Below are 25,571 nucleotides of genomic sequence, written 5' to 3'. Positions count from 1 at the left end.
TAACATTACCCAGTATCCTATCTATAACATTACCTAGTATCCGGTCGGTGACATTGCTCAGTATCCAGTCTGTGATATTACCAAGTATCCGGTCTGTGATATTACCGAGCATCCAGTCTGTTACATTACCTAGTATCCTGTCTTTAATATTCAATTTTAGCATTTGACTGAGGTCAATACCTGGATTTATCAACCCGGGAAAAGATATATTAACAGAGGACGCAGTCCGAGGTTAATATATCTTTTCTCGGGTCGATAAATCCAGGTATCGACCGAAGTCAAAGGCTACAACTGTTTTATTATTTTCAAAAGAGTAATGTTAGCAATCTGAAAAAGTATCACAGCAAAAATCTACGGAAGCGGGACGATGCGTTCGTTTGGAGACACGTCATAATTCTATTTTTAGAAACACCCAGTCCTTCAACCTAAATAGCGCGCTCCAAGTCAATATCGGTTTTTATCGGTGGACACGTGATGCACTCCTGTCCAATCTCTTGTCGGGAATAATATGAAAAAATAATAACATTACTTAGTATCCAGTTGGTGACATTACTCAGTATCCGATCTACAACATTTCCCGGTTTCCGGTCTGTGATATGACCAAGTATCTGGTCGGCGATATTACCCAGTAGCCAGTCTGTGCCATTACCAAGTATCCCTTGTGTGACATTATCCAGTATTCTGTCTGTGACATTATCCAGTATTCTGTCTGTGACATTATCCAGTATTCGGTCTGTGACATTTATCAGTATCCGGTCTGTGACATTACCCAGTCTCCGGTCTTTGATATTACCCAATATCCGGTCTATAACATTACTCAGTATCCGGTCTTTGATAAAGCCCAATATCCGATCTATAACATACACGGTAACCGGTCTGTGACATAACCCAGTATCCTTTCTATGACATTACCCAGTATCCGGTCTGTGATATTTCCCGGTATTCGGTCTGCGATATTACCCAGTATCCGGTCTGTAATATTACCCTGTATGAGGTCTGACATTTCTCTATATCCGGTCTGTAACATCACCCAATATCAGGTCTGTGACATTGCCCAGTATCCGGTATATGATATTACTAAGCATTCGGTCTATGATTTTACCGAGCATCCGGTCTGTGACATTACCAAGTATCCGGTCTGTGACATTACCCAGTATCCGATCTATAACATTTCTCAGTATCCGGTTTATAACATTACCCAGTATCCGGTCTTTGATATTACCCAATATCCGGTCTATAACATACCCGGTATCTGGTCGGTGACATTATCCATTATCCGATTTATAACATTACCCAGTATTCGGTCTGTATCATTACCCAGTATCCGTTCTGGGACATACACCAGTATCCGGTCTGTGACATCACCTGGTATCCGGTCTTTTAAATTACCCAGTATTCCGGGTTTAAGGAAAATTACCAGTATTTTGTTGAGTGATACGCATGTTTATCGATGTGAGTTTGTATATGTGCCATCACTGCCACCATCCGGATTTAAACATTATATGAATGTGAAAGTAAATCGATTAAAAACTCCATACAACGTTGATGGAAGAAATCTGTGTTAAGTTCAAATACAAAAATGAACGAAATATGATTTTTTTAATCGGATACATATAAAGTTCCAAACAATTTAAACCGGACGTCTGAATTATTTGGCTAGTGCAGCTACAACACTACATCTACCATAAGAAATGCATTGTTTAATTTCAAGTACATTCGAATGTTATACAGAGACGGTTTTAGTCTTTGACAAAATGAATTTATTCACAATGTTCATTTCAAAAGATGACACTAATAATAGTTAACAACATATATATATATTTTCAATTATAGTATATCAATTCTATCTTCTTGTAATATGATGTATATGTACATGTAACTGTTCTGTTTCACTGTGTCTTGAAAAAGGAGCGGATCGCTCCGAAAATTTGACAACCTAAACTTGTCCACACTGTTGGAATTACTTCTTTGCCCCATATATATTTATATATATAAATAAAACAAAACACGAAGACTAGTATAATCGGCTAGCGCTTTCGCCCATCTTGGGGCTCTTCAGGCGATTAAAATTTATTTGTGACGTCATAAATGGAGTACACATACTTAAGACGTAATTGACAAAGGTGCGCAGTTACATGTAAATATATGTACATGTTAATATGAACTTGATAAAATAGATATAACACATTCTTGGTTTCTTGATAAACACTTTTGTAAATGTGATTTTTGACGAGTGCTGGGTGATGTTTCTTGGGTGCATAGCACGGGCGAAGGTTGTCAACATATGTAAAGAACATCCAAAATCAAGATGTATATTTTTGTAAGTGATCATTGCCGATTGGCCAAGTCCAGTTCCTCTACACATTGATAGTAGGTTAAACATTTCACACTGATAGTCCGACAAGCCCTTTAAAAATGGTATTGCCACCCTTAATGTCAACCTATTGATAAGTCATATTTAAAGACTCCAGTTCAACATCGGAATTCAAACTTATGTTCTCTACATTTTATATAGAACGGAATGGCATCATCCACAATACCGGTATTTAAGGAGAACATCCTAAGAGTGCCCAGTATAATAATATCCAGTATTGAACCACTTGATGATTAAATCTTCCAAGTCATGATCAGAGGGCGAGTTGGAGTGGTGGTGTGTTGAGGTTTTCCTCTCGGTGATGGCCAAATCCTATATCTACCAGTAAAATATTGGTAGACGTTCACCAAGTCGATGGCACAAATGAAGAGGATGGGTATAGCCAACATAACAATACCCAGTAGAGCTCCTATGACCGCCGAGGACTTCCGAGAATCTGGAGCAGACATTTTCTTCCTAACAGCCGCTGTAATTGACAAAGAGAATGCTTCAAACAGATACATGTACCCCTTCATTATCACGAAATTGATTCTGGATACAATTCTTCAATGTTACATTTTTTTTTGAGTTTGCGTTTTGATAACTCTAAACGTTTTTCTCCATTCTTTTGATTTTTCCACAATTTGTATTTATTTTCTGATTGTGTTTGATTCCCTCTTTGCTGTTAAGTCTAACAACATGTATTCCCTTGTGTTGCGTCAATTGCACTTTTCTCTCGCCGCTGTTCTTTTGCTTAAACTTACTTGACAGATGAACCTTTCAAGACGCTTTACTGTTCAAACTAACTAAACGTTAATGTTTTAACAAGCTGATGTTCTGTGTATCCAACGACATTTATGTTTGAACAAGCTTATGGTCTGTGTTTCCAGCTTATTCGACATATATGTTTTAACAAGCTTAATGGTCTACGTATACTACTAACTGGACATTTTATGTTTTAACAAACCGATGTTCTATGTATCCAACTTATTCGACATTTATGTTTTAACAAGCTGATGTTCTATGTACCCAACTTATTCGATATTTTGTGTTTTAACAAACTGATGTTCTAAGTACCCAACTTATTCGACATTTTGTGTTTTAACAAGCTGATGTTCTATGTATCTAACTTATTCGATATTTATGTTTTAACAAACTGATGTTCTGTGTATTTAACTTATTCGACATTTATGTTTTAACAAGCTGATGTTCTATGTACCCAACTTATTCGACATTTTGTGTTTTAACAAGCTGATGTGCTATGTATCTAACTTATTCGATATTTATGTTTTAACAAACTGATGTTCTGTGTATCTAACTTATTCGACATTTATGTTTTAACAAGCTGATGTTCTATGTATCTAACTTATTCGATATTTATGTTTTAACAAACTGATGTTCTGTGTATCTAACTTATTCGACATTTATGTTTTAACAAGCTGATGTTCTATGTCCCCAACTTATTCGACATTTATCCCCCAACAAGCTGATGTTCTATGTCCCCAACTTATTCGACATTTTGTGTTTTAACAAGTTGATGTTCTATGTATCTAACTTACTCGACATTTATGTTTTAACAAGCTGATGTTCTATGTATCTAACTTATTCGACATTTGTGTTTTTTAACAAGCTTATGTTCTATGTATCTAACTTATTCGACATTTGTGTTTTAACAAGCTGATGTTCTATGTATCTAACTTATTCGACATTTATGATTTAATAAGCTTGATGTTTTACTTACCTCACATCTTTATACCAGCTGTTTAATCATTCGTACTAACCTGACATTCTTTTCTGTACCCACTGTTTAACCATTCGTTCTTACCTGACATTCTTGTCTGTACCAACTGTTTAATCATTCGTACTTACCTGATATTCTTTTCTGTACCCACTGCTTAATCATTCGTACTTACCCGACATTCTTTTCTGTACCCACTGTTTAACCATTCGTTCTTACCTGACATTCTTGTCTGTACCCACTGTTTAATCATTCGTACTTCCCTGACATTCTTGTCTGTACCCACTGTTTAATCATTCGTACTTACCTGACATTCTTGTCTGTACCCACTGTTTAATAATTCGTACATGTACCTGACGTTTTTTTCTTTCTGTACCCGCTGTTTAATCATTCGTTCTTACCAAACGTTTTTATCTGTACGCGCTGTTTAATTATTTGTATTTACCTAACGTTCTTATCTGTACCCGCTGTTAAATCATTTGGACTTACCCGACATATTTTTCTGTACCCACTGTTTGTTTTCATAACTCGCTGTTTAATCATTACCTGACGTTTTTATCTGTATCCTCTGTTTAATCATTCGTACTTAACTGACGTTATGTTCTGTGCCCGCTGTCTTATCATTGGTACTTACTGGATGTTTGGGTTTTGTCGACTGTCAATTCCTCTTTCAGTTGGTCTATGATGGCTACTAACTCAGTCACACTGATGTTTTTAACCACTGGCATACGAGCTTGTCGACACCTGCATTTAGGCTTGAAGGTATCTTATCAAAACGACAAATACATAATTAGGCAGGCTAATTATCCCATTTCTAAATTGTTAAGGACAAATATATTTACAAGACTGTTTAGGAAACGTTGTATACACATCACACAAACACAGCTATGGATCTTAGGTGAACATTAAGAACATCTTCGTCCATATTGATGATAAAAACCATATTCAAGATATGTGTCTATATCCTCTATGGCCTGTAACTTATGTTAAATTAGTCTAAAGCATAACAATTCTTCAGCTAGGAAAAAACACACAAAAAAGTAGAATCCACATAAAACTGAATCTGACAATGCCAAGCAGATGTCATAGCAAAGAAAAAAATGTATAAATGTAAGTGGCAAGATTGATAAGAACAACCTTTAGAGAGGCCACCGAGCTACACTAGTAGACCACTAATTATATATATAAACTGAGCTGAAACCGGAGGACAAACGAAGCGGATAAGGGAAGTTATCCTGTTTTCCTGATTTAATCGTCCAAACAGGCAGTACGCCCGCAAAACCGTTTTAAATTTGCAAATGCATACTGTAGTTGTACTTGGCTGTGTACACTGTAAAATGAACCACTTCTCTCCTAAAGAGACTTATTGTAGTACCTGGCAGGAATAATAATTGTGGAAGTTTACTGGAACCTTTCACTAAATTTAAAGAAACATCTGTAACATAACCAACTGATATTTGACCAGAAAACGTCATTGTAACCTTAGATTTCATCAATATAGTTTGATGTTGGCGGGAACACGAGGAAAATAGGACATTCTGCATGGACCATCATTTCCATGTCTTCTATTTATCATGAACGACAAGCGGTCCACGTGGCAGACCTGGTGAAGTGTACAGCATCTCCATTTACCTATGGGGTCAGGATAACACAAACCTCAGGGATAGTCTTATTATATATCCAGAAACACCAAGACAGACTAATTGAGTTTGTATTCTAAAAGAACATTTTAGCTACATGGCGTACACTTTACACTTATCAATAAGAACAGAATAGAGTGACAGATAATTATCCAAACAATCTCTTGATTAATTTAATTCAATGACCCCCTAAGTAAAAAGGTGCAAATGTTGCACACCTGGTGAAAGTGGACATTCCTCGGAGTCCAGTGATTTGTAGGGACAAAATGCTCCCCCATATTGTGGGATTGGATTCGTGCACTTCCGACATCTTGACCGGATGACATCATTGTTAACAACAGCGCATGCGCTCCAGGTTCGCCATGACGACCATGCTCCATCCACTAAAAATAACAGGTACATCGTAGATGAATGTTTGATATCATTTAAATTGCTCAGTCCATATCACATTACTCCTTCTGATATTTCTACACATGATATTAAAATATTTACAATTCCACTACATCGGCATAAAGTAGCACACGTGATGGTTAAATATAACAATGCATGCATTAACAAAGATTAACAAAGATTATTTTTTTGTCTAATCAATATGAAAATGTAGATCTATTTATTATCCCCTCGCCATAATATTTCGAGGGGATCTATAGGATTTAACCCGTACACACGTATGTACGTATGTTACACTCTTTGTCATCGCTCTAGCGACTTCATTTCTCCAATCTCTTGTCGGGAATAATATGAAAAAATAATAACATTACTTAGTGTCCAGTTGGTGACATTACTCAGTATCCGATCTACAACATTTCCCGGTTTCCGGTCTGTGATATGACCAAGTATCTGGTCGGCGATATTACCCAGTAGCCAGTCTGTGCCATTACCAAGTATCCTTTGTGTGACATTATCCAGTATTCTGTCTGTGACATTATCCAGTATTCGGTCTGTGACATTTATCAGTATCCGGTCTGTGACATTACCCAGTCTCCGGTCTTTGATATTACCCAATATCCGGTCTATAACATTACTCAGTATCCGGTCTTTGATAAAGCCCAATATCCGATCTATAACATACACGGTAACCGGTCTGTGACATAACCCAGTATCCTTTCTATGACATTACCCAGTATCCGGTCTGTGATATTTCCCGGTATTCGGTCTGCGATATTACCCAGTATCCGGTCTGTAATATTACCCTGTATGAGGTCTGACATTTCTCTATATCCGGTCTGTAACATCACCCAATATCAGGTCTGTGACATTGCCCAGTATCCGGTATATGGTATTACTAAGCATTCGGTCTATGATTTTACCGAGCATCCGGTCTGTGACATTACCAAGTATCCGGTCTGTGACATTACCCAGTATCCGATCTATAACATTTCTCAGTATCCGGTTTATAACATTACCCAGTATCCGGTCTTTGATATTACCCAATATCCGGTCTATAACATACCCGGTATCTGGTCGGTGACATTATCCATTATCCGATTTATAACATTACCCAGTATTCGGTCTGTATCATTACCCAGTATCCGTTCTGGGACATACACCAGTATCCGGTCTGTGACATCACCTGGTATCCGGTCTTTTAAATTACCCAGTATTCCGGGTTTAAGGAACATTACCAGTATTTTGTTGAGTGATACGCATGTTTATCGATGTGAGTTTGTATATGTGCCATCACTGCCACCACCCGGATTTAAACATTATATGAATGTGAAAGTAAATCGATTAAAAACTCCATACAACGTTGATGGAAGAAATCTGTGTTAAGTTCAAATACAAAAATGAACGAAATATGATTTTTTTAATCGGATACATATAAAGTTCCAAACAATTTAAACCGGACGTCTGAATTATTTGGCTAGTGCAGCTATAACACTACATCTACCATAAGAAATGCATTGTTTAATTTCAAGTACATTCGAATGTTATACAGAGACGGTTTTAGTCTTTGACAAAATGAATTTATTCACAATGTTCATTTCAAAAGATGACACTAATAATAGTTAACAATATATATATATATATTCAATTATAGTATATCAATTCTATCTTCTTGTAATATGATGTATATGTACATGTAACTGTTCTGTTTCACTGTGTCTTGAAAAAGGAGCGGATCGCTCCGAAAATTTGACAACCTAAACTTGTCCACACTGTTGGAATTACTTCTTTGCCCCATATATATTTATATATATAAATAAAACAAAACACGAAGACTAGTATAATCGGCTAGCGCTTTCGCCCATCTTGGGGCTCTTCAGGCGATTAAAATTTATTTGTGACGTCATAAATGGAGTACACATACTTAAGACGTAATTGACAAAGGTGCGCAGGTACATGTAAATATATGTACATGTTAATATGAACTTGATAAAATAGATATAACACATTCTTGGTTTCTTGATAAACACTTTTGTAAATGTCTGGGTGATGTTTCTTGGGTGCATAGCACGGGCGAAGGTTGTCAACATATGTAAAGAAAATGCAACCGGAATTTAAACCGGAACATCCAAAATCAAGATGTATATTTTTGTAAGTGATCATTGCCGATTGGCCAAGTCCAGTTCCTCTACACATTGATAGTAGGTTAAACATTTCACACTGATGGTCCGACAAGCCCTTTAAAAATGGTATTGCCACCCTTAATGTCAACCTATTGATAAGTCATATTTAAAGACTCCAGTTCAACATCGGAATTCAAACTTATGTTCTCTACATTTTATATAGAACGGAATGGCATCATCCACAATACCGGTATTTAAGGAGAACATCCTAAGAGTGCCCAGTATAATAATATCCAGTATTGAACCACTTGATGATTAAATCTTCCAATTCATGATCAGAGGGCGAGTTGGAGTAGTGGTGTGTTGAAGTTGTCCTCTCGGTGATGGCCAAATCCTATATCTACCAGTAAAATATTGGTAGACGTTCACCAAGTCGATGGCACAAATGAAGAGGATGGGTATAGCCAACATAACAATACCCAGTAGAGCTCCTATGACCGCCGAGGACTTCCGAGAATCTGGAGCAGACATTTTCTTCCTAACAGCCGCTGTAATTGACAAAGAGAATGCTTCAAACAGATACATGTACCCCTTCATTATCACGAAATTGATTCTGGATACAATTCTTCAATGTTACATTTTTTTTTGAGTTTGCGTTTTGATAACTCTAAACGTTTTTCTCCATTCTTTTGATTTTTCCACAATTTGTATTTATTTTCTGATTGTGTTTGATTCCCTCTTTGCTGTTAAGTATAACAACATGTATTCCATTGTGTTGCGTCAATTGCACTTTTCTCTCGCCGCTGTTCTTTTGCTTAAACTTACTTGACAGATGAACCTTTCAAGACGCTTTACTGTTCAAACTAACTAAACGTTAATGTTTTAACAAGCTGATGTTCTGTGTATCCAACGACATTTATGTTTGAACAAGCTTATGGTCCGTGTTTCCAACTTATTCGACATATATGTTTTAACAAGCTTAATGGTCTACGTATACTACTAACTGGACATTTTATGTTTTAACAAACCGATGTTCTATGTATCCAACTTATTCGACATTTATGTTTTAACAAGCTGATGTTCTATGTACCCAACTTATTCGACATTTGTGTTTTAACAAGCTGATGTTCTATGTATCTAAGTTATTCGACATTTGTGTTTTAACAAGCTGATGTTCTATGTATCTAACTTATTCGACATTTATGATTTAATAAGTTTGATGTTTTACTTACCTCACATCTTTATCTATACCAGCTGTTTAATCATTCGTACTAACCTGACATTCTTTTCTGTACCCACTGTTTAATCATTCGTACTTACCTGACATTCTTGTCTGTACCCACTGTTTAATTATTCGTACTTACCTGATATTCTTCTCTGTACCCACTGTTTAATCATTTGTACTTACCTGATATTCTTTTCTGTACCCACTGTTTAATCATTTGTACTTACCTGACATTCTTTTCTGTACCCACTGTTTAATCATTCGTACTTACACGACATTCTTTTCTGTACCCACTGTTTAATCATTTGTACTTACCCGACATTCTTTTCTGTACCCACTGTTTAATCATTTGTACTTACCCGACATTCTTGTCTGTACCCACTGTTTAATCATTCGTACTTACCTGATATTCTTTTCTGTACCCACTGTTTAATCATTCGTACTTACACGACATTCTTTTCTGTACCCACTGCTTAATCATTCGTACTTACCCGACATTCTTTTCTGTCCCCACTGTTTAATCATTCGTACTTACCCGACATTCTTGTCTGTACCCACTGTTTAATCATTCGTACTTACCTGACATTCTTGTCTGTACCCACTGTTTAATTATTCGTACTTACCTGATATTCTTCTCTGTACCCACTGTTTAATCATTTGTACTTACCTGACATTCTTTTCTGTACCCACTGTTTAATAATTCGTACATGTACCTGACGTTTTTTCTTTCTGTACCCGCTGTTTAATCATTCGTTCTTACCTAACGTTTTTATCTGTACGCGCTGTTTAATTATTTGTATTTACCTAACGTTCTTATCTGTACCCGCTGTTAAATCATTTGGACTTACCCGACATATTTTTCTGTACCCACTGTTTGTTTTCATAACTCGCTGTTTAATCATTCGTGCTTACCTGACGTTTTTATCTGTATCCTCTGTTTAATCATTCGTACTTAACTGACGTTATGTTCTGTACCCGCTGTTTTATCATTGGTACTTACTGGATGTTTGGGTTTTGTCGACTGTCAATTCCTCTTTCAGTTGGTCTATGATGGCTACTAACTCAGTCACACTGATGTTTTTAACCACTGGCATACGAGCTTGTCGACACCTGCATTTAGGCTTGAAGGTATCTTATCAAAACGACAAATACATAATTAGGCAGGCTAATTATCCCATTTCTAAATTGTTCAGGACAAATATATTTACAAGACTGTTTAGGAAACGTTGTATACACATCACACAAACACAGCTATGGATCTTAGGTGAACATTAAGAACATGTTCGTCCATATTGATGATAAAAACCATATTCAAGATATGTGTCTATATCCTCTATGGCCTGTAACTTATGTAAAATTAGTCTAAAGCATAACAATTCTTCAGCTAGGAAAAAACACACAAAAAAGTAGAATCCACATAAAACTGAATCTGACAATGCCAAGCAGATGTCATAGCAAAGAAAAAAATGTATAAATGTAAGTGGCAAGATTGATAAGAACAACCTTTAGAGAGGCCACCGAGCTACACTAGTAGACCACTAATTATATATATAAACTGAGCTGAAACCGGAGGACAAACGAAGCGGATAAGGGAAGTTATCCTGTTTTCCTGATTTAATCGTCCAAACAGGCAGTACGCCCGCAAAACCGTTTTAAATTTGCAAATGCATACTGTAGTTGTACTTGGCTGTGTACACTGTAAAATGAACCACTTCTCTCCTAAAGAGACTTATTGTAGTACCTGGCAGGAATAATAATTGTGGAAGTTTACTGGAACCTTTCACTAAATTTAAAGAAACATCTGTAACATAACCAACTGATATTTGACCAGAAAACGTCATTGTAACCTTAGATTTCATCAATATAGTTTGATGTTGGCGGGAACACGAGGAAAATAGGACATTCTGCATGGACCATCATTTCCATGTCTTCTATTTATCATGAACGACAAGCGGTCCACGTGGCAGACCTGGTGAAGTGTACAGCATCTCCATTTACCTATGGGGTCAGGATAACACAAACCTCAGGGATAGTCTTATTATATATCCAGAAACACCAAGACAGACTAATTGAGTTTGTATTCTAAAAGAACATTTTAGCTACATGGCGTACACTTTACACTTATCAATAAGAACAGAATAGAGTGACAGATAATTATCCAAACAATCTCTTGATTAATTTAATTCAATGACCCCCTAAGTAAAAAGGTGCAAATGTTGCACACCTGGTGAAAGTGGACATTCCTCGGAGTCCAGTGATTTGTAGGGACAAAATGCTCCCCCATATTGTGGGATTGGATTCGTGCACTTCCGACATCTTGACCGGATGACATCATTGTTAACAACAGCGCATGCGCTCCAGGTTCGCCATGACGACCATGCTCCATCCACTAAAAATAACAGGTACATCGTAGATGAATGTTTGATATCATTTAAATTGCTCAGTCCATATCACATTACTCCTTCTGATATTTCTACACATGATATTAAAATATTTACAATTCCACTACATCGGCATAAAGTAGCACACGTGATGGTTAAATATAACAATACATGCATTAACAAAGATTAACAAAGATTATTTTTTTGTCTAATCAATATGAAAATGTAGATCTATTTATTATCCCCTCGCCATAATAGTTCGAGGGGATCTATAGGATTTAACCCGTACACACGTATGTACGTATGTTACACTCTTTGTCATCGCTCTAGCGACTTCATTTCTCAAAGGAATTTCCTGAAATTTCGCAGAAGTGTTTGGTATGACATGCTTTGAACAAGTCCGCGTTTCGTGTTTCTATGTTGAAGGTCAAGTTCATTGTTACTATTTTTAGAAAAAATAACTTTGTCATCGGTCTACCGTCTTCATTCCTCAACAGAATTTAATGAAACTTCATACAAGTATTTGGCATGGCAATGTATTGAACAAGTTCGCGTTTCGGGCTACTGCGTAAAGGTCAAGGTCACTTTTACTATTTTTTAGAAAAATATTTTGTTATCGCTTTTATAATAATAAACAAGATTTATATATAACGCCCTATACAATTTGTAAAATTACTCCAAAGCGCTTTACAACATATGGATAATAGTATTAGTTATAATTGTGAAACAAAAACAAAGGCTTCCAATCTCTTTTATGCATTAAGCAAGCAGATACTCATCGCAATGTGCACATAAATGAATAAATAAAGGGTAGTATTTACATGACGTCTTTGCAAAGACCCTAAAATACAGACGTGAAAAGGCGAGTTTTGATGTCCTTCTTGAATTTGGCCAGGGTATTTGACTTTCTAATAGCATATGGTAAGCTTTTTCACAACGTGTCCGAAACCCTCCCAAAGCACCGGTTTCCATAGGTCACAGTACAAAACTTTGGGACTCGCAACAATGGTTCTGACTCCGACCGCAGTGATCGTGACGGCTGATACAGGATAACAAGCTTCTGTAGGTACTGGGGAGCTGTTCCATTCAGTGCCTTGTATGTGTACACCAACATTTTGTACTGCGACCTGTATCGTACAGGTAACCAGTCCAATGAATATAGCACAGGTGTAATGTGCTCTCTCTTTCGAGTACGAGTAACCAGCCGTGCTGCAGTGTTCTGGACCCTCTGTAGACGACTAGTTTGATGTTCAGATATACCACAGAGCAGGGCGTTACCACAATCCAACCAAGAGGTAACAAGTGAATGCACCAAAATCTTGCATGCACCTGCAGTTATAAACTGCCGGATACAGCCGATGTTCCTGATCTGGTAGTAACAGGATTTGACAAAAACGTTCACTTGACTACATTCCTTATATCAATGGAATAAACATTTATTATCCATCGAAGAATGCAGCCGTTAGAGCAGATACTGTTACATCAATTAGTTTTCAAACATATCCTCAAACATATGTCACATAATGTCCTAATGCGAGGGGATTTGTATCATTTGTGACGTGAGGTATTCTTTTTGTGAAATATTTGCTTATCTCATTTACATTAAGGGACACGGTGCGGTTTCAAATTATTCGAGAATTCACATTGCTTTCTCGAAATTATAGCAAGGAAAACCCCCATTACCTAGAACCAGACCTGACATGCAATTTGAATTAATTGACAAATACCGGGACAAGGTGGAAGTTTGCACGCGGCCGTGCTAATCTTCGTTCCGGTACATGGCAGACCACCATGATCTGGTGCTGGGTTATCACACAGCCGAGTCCTGTGCATCGATCCGAGTTCACAGGTTACTGAACAGTCACTCCACGAGCTCCATGGGCACCACATACCATCGACTAAAACAAGAAAAATAATCCGTTTTTCATGACGGTATCCCGCTAACTGTTTGACATAGCTTAGAGGTCTGCTACCCGTTTCCACGACTCTGTGGGTCAAACCCGCGCCTGCCAGTAGAGATCGAGGGGTCACACTGCTCTCAAATAAGAACAGTGACTATAAACCAATATGGTAACGTACATTTACCTCAAAGAACACATAATACCTGTAGCCGTTATTACAGATGCGATAATGTCAATCTAAAAGCCACACATTTTTTAACGTCCTATCAACAGCTAAGGTCATTTAAGGACATGCCTTCATGTGTGCTCTGTAAGCGTACCTTTACTGTACTGACACAAGTGACAATGTACAGCATCACTAATATATATTTTATTGACAACTGTGACAATATGTCAGCCATTCAGTACATACCTGGACACGGTGTCGCACCACACTCAAGGTTTTGGCTGCTGGTTCCGGTACAGGACGAACCTCCATTTTGTGGTGATGGACTATCACATGACCGGCCCCTGATCTGAACCCCACCTCCACAGGATACCGAACACGTCCCCCAACCACTCCAGGACCCCCAGGAACCGTCAACTTTAAAGCAAAAAAAAAGGTAAAATATTGGTAGGGAGCTTTTTTTCAAATTTCACATCTTATAATCTAGATCTGTTAATACATAAATAAATTATTAAAGAAATAATCTAAATTAAAGTAAACCACATCTTAAAAGGGGATGTTATAACAGTAATATCCACACAGTTCCAGCTATAAAAGATGTCTGAATTTAAAAACGGATATCTTAGTTTCTAATAATATGTCAATGTTTTATTTTTGTTTTCGACCTACATATATACAACAACTGTTGGCGTTGAAAAAAGACCACACAGGTTCTCAATAGCCATAATTATAAAGCAGATAATATTTTACTTTTCTGGAAATCACCTATTCCGTGTATACTGTAATTTTAACAGTGCGTTTTCTTTAAATGATTCCACGAAAAAAAATCATTAAACTCAACAAATAAACAAAGAAGGACTGGGACCTCTCTGTTCCCCCTGAACGCTTAAAAGGCTAAAATAATCTTGGATTATACATGTATATACTAACCGATACAAACAACATTGAGTCTGTCGATGTGTAAGTAGTCATCGTTGGTATTTGTACAGTAGCCATTGCATGGAATACTTGAACACTTAAAATTCTTCATAAATTCTTTCTGAAATAAATGACAAGGTTACATGTATGTTATTGTACACTTTACATTATTTTGAAATCCAACATTGTATAGGAAATAAACGAGACGCAAGAGTCTTTCTCAATGAGCGACATACCTCCTGTAGTACGCCTGAGGGAACATATGCAATGTTCATGCGTTAAAACTCTGGGTTTTCGTCATTAACGACGGTTCTTTTTATGTCATTACACACCCTTCGTTCTCGTTCTTTCGCAAAATACCAACTACCAGTGTATTCTGCCTTTAACTTAATTATGTAAGTCTGTTTTATCTGTAGGAACATTTGTATATTTGTTACCTTCTAAGCTAAAAAACAGCAACTACATGCGGAAAGATTTAGGGGTTTCCACTCACACATGGACTAGAAAATATTAAAATATCATCTTGTCTCTTTCAACGTTCATCTACCACGTTTATTGTACCAATATTTGTTGTTCACTGTGCAAATGAGCGACACCACCTGTAAACAGAGAAAGGAAGTCAGAAAATTATTATTATGTAATTTCCCAAGTCTTGTACAGTTGGCAGCTGTGTTTCCTCAATGTCCCCCGTACACAGGACTTAGAGGTTTACAGATGTCCAAATATTGAATACTTCGTATTAGTCTATGCTTACCATTTTCTCTAAATCACCAAATTCCAAAAGTTCCAAAAGATAGCACCCTTCCCGGCATTCTTCGTATGCAGAACGCTTGCTTCGTCGTTGTGGCCGAAGAAATGTCTTGGCCTGAGCTTCAGAAAGGATCGCCTTACCTATGATACACAAAATAACAAACACAACGAAAACAAAAAAATAGTGACATAAACATATCGTTTTATAGTGTAGTACTTTGGAAATGACTACTAGATAAACAAGACATTTAATTACCGATTTTGCACATAGATTTTGTAAAATACAATAACAACAAAGACATAAATGAAAATATCAATTAAACAAAACTTCAAACCCGTCGAAATCAGGTGCTCCGAAAATTTAAGTGTTTCCTTCGTCATCCGTCACGATATCTCCTGATAAATCCAAAAAAATAGCTTATCATTGGGTGAATTGACTTGTTAATGTATCGGGCGAGTAGTTTATCTCCCTACTTCAATTTCATAAGAACATCCCGTAATAGCCTCTTGTAAGTACAGTTTCTTGTTCAAAATACAAATCTTCATGTACACATGATAAAAGGATGGTAACATGAATTATGTTTCAATCTTTTAACAATTCACGCTCAATCATTAACATTAAAAGTGCATTGTCAATTGCCTTTACTGAGCATTTCTTCAGAAACTGTGTTATTTTCTTTGTTAATGTATCGGGAGAGTATTTTTTTTACCAATACCCATGTTATCAGTATCTTGTTCAATATAGAAATGGTCATGTACACATAACAGGAGCATGGTAATATGAATTATGTTTCAATCACCGAACACTCAATCATTATCATTAAAAGTGGTTGTTAATTGCTTACACCGAACATCCATTTCCTGTAAAAACTGTGTTAATCTCTTTATGGTTATGCAACCTATTAGGTGATTTAAATTGATATTTATCGAGTACTTTTGCCTACTTTGCTAAAAATGCATGACATGAATGTAAACATGATATGCATGCATCCATCATAACACATTGAAAACACTATTTCTCATTCTGATGGTTTAGGTTTTGTACAAAACATAAGATAATGTTTCATTATGATATATTTATACATTTTTATGACTAATAACTAATGCTAATTTAATAGTAAAACAACATTGTTAACAGACATTGAAATAATTTGTAGACTTCAAAGTTCTATACACAGCGCAATTAAATGTTGTTATTCTGACGAGAAAAAACCGAAATAGAGGCTTGATTATTTTCCAAATGATCATATAAAGATACATGATTAAAGCATTACAATATAAGTCAAATGACAGCAGACGAAGTCAGCTGAACCATTGGTGTTTATGGCGAAGCAATTAATAATGACGTACTGTGTAATTTGAAGCGTGTTTGAGTTGACCCGGATGACAAGGAGTACCTGTTACATTTATACGTACTGTGTAATATGAAGCGTGTTTGAGTTGACCTGGATGACAAGGAGTTCCTGTTACATTTATATGTACTGTGTAATATGAAGCGTGTTTGAGTTGACCTGGATAACAAGGTGTTCCTGTTACATTTATATGTACTGTGTTATATGAAGCGTGCTTGAGTTGACCCGGATGACAAGGAGTACCTGTTACATTTATACGTACTGTGTAATATGAAGCGTGTTTGAGTTGACCCGGATGACAAGGAGTATTTGAAGCGTGTTTGAGTTGACCCGGATGACAAGGAGTATTTGAAGCGTGTTTGAGTTGACCCGGATGACAAGGAGGACCTGTAACATATATATGTACTGTCTTATATAAAGCGGGTTTGAGTTGACCCGGATATACTGTGTAATATGAAGCGTTTTTGAGTTGACCCGGATATACTGTGTAATATGAAGCGTTTTTGAGTTGACCCGGATATACTGTGTAATATGAAGCGTGTTTGAGGTGACCCGGATGTACTGTGTTATATGCAGCGTGTTTGAGTTGACCCGGATGTACTGTGTAATATGAAGCGTGTTTGAGATGACCCGGATGTACTGTGTTATATGAAGCGTGTTTGAGTTGTCCGGGATAACAAGGAGTACCTGTTACATTTATATGTACTGTGTAATATGAAGCGTGTTTGAGTTGACCTGGATGACAAGGAGTTCCTGTTACATTTATATGTACTGTGTAATATGAAGCGTGTTTGAGTTGACCCGGATCAGCAGACGAAGTCAGCTGAACCATTGGTGTTTATTGCGAAGCAATTAATAATGACGTACTGTGTAATTTGAAGCGTGTGTGAGTTGACCCGGATGACAAGGAGTACCTGTTACATTTATATGTACTGTGTAATATGAAGCGTGCTTGAGTTGACCTGGATGACAAGGAGTACCTGTTACATTTATATGTACTGTGTTATATGAAGTGTGTTTGAGATGACCCGGATGACAAGGAGTACCTGTTACATTTATACGTACTGTGTAATATGAAGCGTGTTTGAGTTGACCTGGATGACAAGGAGTTCCTGTTACATTTATATGTACTGTGTTGTATGAAGCGTGTTTGAGTTGACCTGGATAACAAGGAGTACCTGTTACATTTCTATGTACTGTGTTATATGAAGCGTGTTTGAGATGACCCCGATGTACTGTGTAATATGAAGCATGTTTGAGTTGACCCAGATGTACTGTGTTATATGAAGCATGTTTGAGTTGACCCAGATGTACTGTGTTATATGAAGCGTGTTTGAGATGACCCCGATGTACTGTGTAATATGAAGCATGTTTGAGTTGACCCAGATGTACTGTGTTATATGAAGCATGTTTGAGTTGACCCAGATGTACTGTGTTATATGAAGCATGTTTGAGTTGACCCAGATGTACTGTGTTATATGAAGCGTGTTTGAGATGACCCGGATGTACTGTGTAATATGAAGCGTGTTTGAGTTGACCCGGATGTACTGTGTTATATGCAGCGTGTTTGAGATGACCCGGATGTACTGTGTTATATAAAGCGTGTTTGAGATGACCCGGATGTACTGTGTTATATGAAGCGTGTTTGAGATGACCCGGATGTACTGTGTAATATGAAGCATGTTTGAGTTGACCCAGATGTACTGTGTTATATGAAGCGTGTTTGAGTTGACCCAGATGTACTGTGTTATATGAAGCATGTTTGAGTTGACCCAGATGTACTGTGTTATATGAAGCGTGTTTGAGATGACCCGGATGTACTGTGTAATATGAAGCGTGTTTGAGTTGACCCGGATGACAAGGAGTTCCCGTTACATTTATATGTACTGTGTTATATGAAGCGTGTTTGAGTTGACCTGGATAACAAGGAGTACCTGTTACATATATATGTACTTTGAAATATGAAGCGTGTTTGAGTTGACCCGGATGTACTGTGTTATATGAAGCGTGTTTGAGTTGAGCCGGATGTACTGTGTAATATGAAGCGTGTTTGAGTTGACCCGGATGTACTGTGTAATATGAAGCGTGTTTGAGTTGACCCGGATGTAGTGTGTAAGATGAAGCGTGTTTGAGGTGACCCGGATGTACTGTGTAATATGAAGCGTGTTTGAGTTGACCCGGATGACAAGGAGCACCTGTTACATATATGTCCTCGTGGCGTTATTAATTTTGTCTTTATGTCCCTTTTGTATGCAATTGAATTTATATTGATTTTTTTCCAGTCTTCATTCATTATGTACGAGCTTAGACTTTACCGACAAATATTGTATACATTTGTTATGCATGAGGTGATGAATCATTGTCACGGAAGCGAAGCCGTGTGTTGCCGTACATGGCCTCGGTCTGATTGATAACTTGTTGATATAAAAAGTCACCTGATCGAACTGACGAAATGAAATGAATAAACCCTTTATAATTGGTTGATGTAAGTTGTATGAATTTAATACCGATATATTCGGATGGTATGGGTATAAATAAATGCTATCTCCATTGACTGAAACAAGGTGTTGGAACGATCAAGCGTAGCGATTATAATGTGTTTCGGGTATTACTTTATCTGGTTGATAAGATAGTATATCCAAACATTTGGTTAATTATGAATAATTCTATCTTGGTATGTTAATTAAAAATATATTATTAATGAGTATTCTGTATAATTATTGGTAAAATATATATAGTGAAGAAATATTATTGGTAGGCGATTTTCAATGATATTTATCATTATCTTTTTACGTATGTTTGTTTTGAAAACATCGCGTCATCTTCCACTCAGACATAACCACGGATAATAGTTTGTGAACCACTTTGAGACGACCTACGAACTAGGTTGTGGATAAAACGGTAACTAAGAACCTCGAATTATTTATGAATTATTATTATTATAAATGTATATTTATATATGCTCTCTGGTGCGTAGACATATATGTATATTTATATATTTACATTTGCATGGCATTGTCACTATATAGCCTCTTTGAAAGCTGTGTCGTTGATGGGACTTTAATTACCATGCAGCACGGGACACAATTCTTAGCGTATTAATACAACACTGACCGGAACTACAATATCCAATGTAAATAAACATGACGACTGCTGAAATATCGCTGGACATTGCGAGACTTGACAATGTCATTGTAAATTTACGTGCAAAATAAAAAAATAAATAAAAAATACTTTTATTACAACTAAAACAAGATCAAGGTCTGCAATATCGTACAAAATGCACATCGGTTGAAATCACCAATATGGGAACAATTTTAACGCCCATGCAATTTATCAGAAATATCGTCTGTTTTAGTTTAAACATATTTATTGCCAAAATTAGACAAGGGATTAGGCACAAGTTATAACAACTTATCAACGCCTTCTCCCAATATACATTTGAAATGACATTACAATAATAACAATAAATATATACAATTGTTATTACAATTTGAACTCAAAATCTCTTGCTGGATTTAATAAAGTTTTGCACAGATCTAAACATGTTTGAGTTAAGGTCCACGGAAAATTGTGAATTGCCAAACAAAAGAATTTCTAAATTTAACGCAACATTCAAATTAATCAAATTTTGAACCAAAATACGTCTTTCGTTTGTAAAAAGTTGACATTCCAGAAAATAGTGAAAGACATTCTTACAAGGATGACCACAATTTCAAGATGCACTCTCAACAAGGTTAACTCTAAAAAGGTCATACTTAAGGGAACTGCACTGGTGTCGGAGCTTAGTATGCAAAATATTAAGTTTACGATTTCCAATTTTAAAGTAAATAGGTGGACTTGACTGAATATTTGATGTTAAACAGGATTTGAATGAATTAATAGAGGGTAGGGATCGAACCGAATTTTCAAAGTTATTCCAATAGTGAAGAGTAGAAGGTAGAAAAGAAGAGTTAGTAAGAGATAATCTGAAAGGAGGAATCCTCCAGATAAAGGCGGCAAAAGATGATTGAAGTAATCAGGATTTAATTTATTATGCATCTTATACAATAGTTGAAGTTTCCTCCGTTTTCTGCGATTAGATAAAGTTTCAAGACTAGTTTTGTAATATAAAGTATTAATAGGGGTATATGAAGGAAGTCCGAATATAATGCGAGCAACTTCACACGTTGGGCTTTTTCTAACTTTTCAGATTCAAAAACAGTGCAACCGTCCCTCAACTCACAAGCATATTCTAAAACAGGTAAAATAAAAGTCTTGTAAATTATTAAAAGAGCATCCCTACTTAATAATAGTTTCAGTTTCCGTAAGACATTATTTTTTTTCATAACAGAAGTGTAAATTCCATTTACATGATCCCCCCACTTTGCATTCGAATTAAAAGTTACCCCTAAATGTTTATGACAATCTGTAAAGTTTAAGACTTTCCCATCAAATTCTAAATCTAAGTCTTCTTCGATATCGATTGAATTCGAAATAAACATTACATCGGTTTTTTCAGGATTAAAATTAACCAACCAGGTTTTTGACCAAGTATTTAAGATCTCTAGGTCTCTATTTAAAGTTCCTTGAATTTCTAGACAAGATGAAGATGACTTAAGTAATGATGTATCGTCTGCAAAAAGACAGGACGTTGATTCAAAAATATCTGCTATGTCATTAAGAAATATAAGAAATAAAAGTAGGCCAAGAATAGAGCCTTGCGGAACCCCTGCCTCAATTAGACCTACAGAAGAATATGAACTGTTTAGAAATACCTTTTGGTGTCTCTGAGACAAATAATTTTCTAACCACATAAGCAATTCACCTGAAATCCCGTACGATTTTAACTTCACTACAAGACCTCTATGCCAAACCCTATCAAAAGCTTTGGATATGTCACAGAATACAACACACGTATGTTTTTTTTTCTTCGAGAGCAATACAAATTCGGTGATATATATCAATGAGTTGATACACTGTAGAATGACCATGCATAAAACCAGACTGATATTTGTAAAACAAAGCATTTTCTATAAAGTAGTTGTACAAATGTTTAAACAACTCGTCTGTTACACTGCACTGATCAACAGGGGTTCGTTACAAATGTCTGAAATACACATATTCTATAGACCTACTGACACATATGATTCAAACCTACTGATATGAGTCACAGCACACATAAACATTTCAGAAATTTGTATACATATATAACGAACCCCTGTGCTCCGTCGCAAGATTACTCACTTCAAACTCTATCAGTTTCACGCGTCTCGCAGCCACGGTTTCCTCAGTTTTTGACGACATGTCAAATAACGAGGCTGTTATAGAATCTACCGACTGTAGTCACATTCCCATACAATCAACAAATAAATTCACGTCTGGATTCTTCACAACATGAGCAAAGAGAAAGTTCGAATTAACTTCCAAAAATAACTCCCTCGTGGAGGGCAAGGTCGGATTTACGGTGTTCACTGTATTTATCCATGCGCAAAATTTGTTCCGCGGAAAATCGAAACATTTTAAAATCTAACTTTCAGCTCAGAGTTCTATTGATAAACTTAAATCACCCTATATACATACCATAGGCAATTGTATTGATACTGAATTGTGGAATAAAATTGAAGTGTTTGTTAAAATTTCAAAGTACTACTTTATTTGCCAATCAGCACGCGACAACACGCTGTTCCAACTTTTGAACGAATTTGTGTGGACTGTCGATAAGGCGGGAATTTTAGATTTTAAATGTAAACTGTAAGTTAAAAAAGAAGATAAGAGGCAGAGAAAACGTAACTATAAGTATTGGACTGTTTTTGTATGGTATTTATGATCTATATATAGATAGCGCTAGCGCGCATTATGTTGTTTGCTTGCAAAGCTGTGTCATTCAAATAGATCATAAATACCATACTAAAACAGTTCAATGCTTAAATATGCTGTCTGGTGCGTAGAAATACATTGATATTTATATATGCTCTCTGGTGCGTGTACATACATGTATATTTATATATGCTCGCTGGTGCGTGTACATACATGGTTATTTATATATGCTCTCTTGTGCGTGTACATACATGTGTATTTATATATGCTCTCCGGTGCGTGTACATACATGTATATTCATATATGCTCTCTGGTGCGTGAACATACATGTTTATTTATATGGGCTCTCTGGTGCGTGTACTTACATGTTTATTTATATATTCTCTCTGGTGCGTGTACACACATGTTTATTTATATATGCTCTCTCGTGCGTGTACATACATGTATATTTATATATGCTCACTGGTGCGTGTACATACGTGTATATTTATATATGCTCTCTCGTGCGTGTACATACATGGTTATTTATATATGCTCTCCGGTGCGTGTACATACATGTTTATTTATATATGCTCTCTGGTGCGTGTACATACATGTAAAGGTGGATGTGTGTTTGGCTCCCCTCAACACATGTCAGTATACCTGTAGGCTAGTTATATGATATGAAACGTCGCAAAAAACAGCAAGACATTAACACAATGTCAACAAACCGTCATTTGACTTTTAACCTGATAAAACTAGGGCGAAATATGATCAAATCAAGTATTTAAACGGAGACCCTTATAAGGAACAAGCAGAATAAGACCAGCTGTCCCGGAAGGATAAGCGGCCTCTGCGTCATCGGCGACACCCGCCATGTGTCAAAGCAAGAACCAAGGTAGTGAAAATGAAACACCACAAAACAAGTCACACTAACGAGCATAATCAAAACCATCAGCTTTGGTATCACAGAAGGAACTAAAATATTTACCAGGAGATCACGATGGCGACCAAAAAACTACTTGTGTGAGTTTATCAACAGTTGGCATATATCACGGACATGATTTTCAGAACAAGTTGCCCGACATGTAAAAACCGTAGGATGAGGAGGTATAGTAAGTGTATGAAGTATATTTACACTGTAACATAGATACTTGCAGATAGCTTATGTATGCAAGGTAATGTAGTGTCCATGGACATTAAAAGTCAAACCCAAACAAACACCAGTAGGAACACAGTAAAAAATTAAGGGAAAGACGTTAAGAACCCTCACAGAAACCCATATGACCCGGAAGGTACCGCGTTTCCTGCTACAGATGGGGCGCCTGTCCTGATATCTCTGTCAAATACGACTTACTTTTGTTCGGCAAGTATGGGCCTGGGTTGACCTTCTCCACATCATGCAGGCTATTTCCAAACTGGTGACATGCAGTCAGTGCTAAAAGGATATTTAAACCAATGATGACGGTCATCTTCATAACCAATCTGATCATCGACTATTTACAAAAAATATAGAAACTTGCTATCATTGATCTGAACATCAGTTTAGAGTAGCAATGTTCGAAAAGAAAAATATGAAAGAAATGCAACCAATTATATAAGCGCACATGTGTATTACACCTTTATTATTTTCCTGTTGAAATATCATCTTATTTAATTGAAAATGATGTATAACACGATATTTGCTTCTTATTTGAACATAAGTATGTGACATTTGTTCCTATTCCAGTACAGTAGAAAACAAAGTGCATTGTTGTTTTATTAGATATTATACCAAATAACACGCGCTCTTTATCGTATGGGTATGCAGGACAAAAAAGAAAAATTAAGTCGATAAAATTGTATTGTACAATTGATTGAACAGTGTTAGTTATTTATAGTCTATATTTACCTAAAAAAGAGTTAACAAAGTTACAAAAGAACGCGTAATTGTTACGCTGGAAGTAAAAGTAATCATACGTTTATGTATCTAAACGTTGCATATTAAGTGTAACGGAAACTGTACGCGAAACTGTACGCAATTTATTTAATTTATCTCTACTCGATCCAAGCGCCGTTTACTAAAATATTATTCGATACCAATTGATCCGATCGTGAATATGTTATCTTATATCTGATATATTTTTATTCAGAGTTGGAAAATAATCATTTCTGTTTCCTATAAGAATGTAAAGGTGTCGTAGGTGATGTTGAACAGTATCCACTCGTAGCTTATATCAGCCACATGTTCCTAGAGAGTTCTGTCATTTCGAGCGTAATGTTGAATGACATAATCCTCGGTTAAGTAAATTCAAGTGACGTCAAATTAGACAGATAACTTGCTTCATTGAAAAAGATATACTAATGCATTGCTACGCAGAAGCAGTAGTGACCAAGTTCACCATTTAGACACTTTAAATTGAAAGCTCGGGAACATGTTTCTCGTTACAAGAGTTAAAATGTATATATTCCAAATATATTGGTTAAGAGTGTCAAATAATTTGATATTCAGAACGTATATAGAAATAAATTTATATTATATATTGCTAAATTATTCTGTTACAATGTTTTCCGAACATTAATATCAATTTCTTTCTCCTGTTTGTTTTTGCCTTAAAATAAGACCTCTGAACGATAAAACGATGTTAGTATTCTGGGATCACCGGGAAGGCTGTTTAGGCTTTGTTGTTTATCGATTACGAATTTAAAGAACGTTATTATTAACTTTTGGCTTCGAATGCATTCTGATTTTATGTGCATGGTTCATCATCCCTTTATAATAACCTGTAACATAATTGTATCCATGCGCGCCTGTCATAGCATATGAACACCTATAATGTATATACACTGGCATGATTATTCCGAGCATGGGAGATACAG

At 36.3% G+C, this 25,571-nt stretch overlaps 1 protein-coding gene and 1 long non-coding RNA gene across 2 annotated transcripts in view; both read right to left on the bottom strand.

The window, feature by feature from the left end:
- Nucleotides 1-2,726: 2,726 nt before the first annotated feature.
- Nucleotides 2,727-6,107, bottom strand: LOC110463836. Its single transcript, XR_002464431.1, has 3 exons — nt 5,950-6,107; nt 4,726-4,857; nt 2,727-2,840 (listed from the first exon to the last, which is right to left on the bottom strand). It is a non-coding gene; the product is annotated as an uncharacterized LOC110463836 (long non-coding RNA).
- Nucleotides 6,108-7,969: 1,862 nt separating this feature from the next.
- The window catches only part of LOC110463831 (hemicentin-1-like), a 30,216-nt gene continuing 12,614 nt past the window's right edge, over nt 7,970-25,571 (bottom strand). Inside the window, exons 7-13 of the mRNA XM_021518715.1 lie at nt 15,587-15,723; nt 14,845-14,953; nt 14,161-14,331; nt 13,575-13,745; nt 11,691-11,855; nt 10,467-10,598; nt 7,970-8,789 (exon numbers count right to left, since the gene is read on the bottom strand). Coding sequence (XP_021374390.1) covers nt 8,557-8,789; nt 10,467-10,598; nt 11,691-11,855; nt 13,575-13,745; nt 14,161-14,331; nt 14,845-14,953; nt 15,587-15,723 — 1,118 coding nt within the window. The 3' untranslated portion in view covers nt 7,970-8,556. The remainder of the gene's footprint in view (nt 8,790-10,466; nt 10,599-11,690; nt 11,856-13,574; nt 13,746-14,160; nt 14,332-14,844; nt 14,954-15,586; nt 15,724-25,571) is intronic.

The sequence above is a fragment of the Mizuhopecten yessoensis genome, unplaced genomic scaffold (assembly GCF_002113885.1).
Source record: "Mizuhopecten yessoensis strain PY_sf001 unplaced genomic scaffold, ASM211388v2 scaffold10933, whole genome shotgun sequence".
Lineage (NCBI taxonomy): Eukaryota > Metazoa > Mollusca > Bivalvia > Pectinida > Pectinidae > Mizuhopecten > Mizuhopecten yessoensis.
This window is presented reverse-complemented; position numbering and strand designations above follow the sequence as displayed.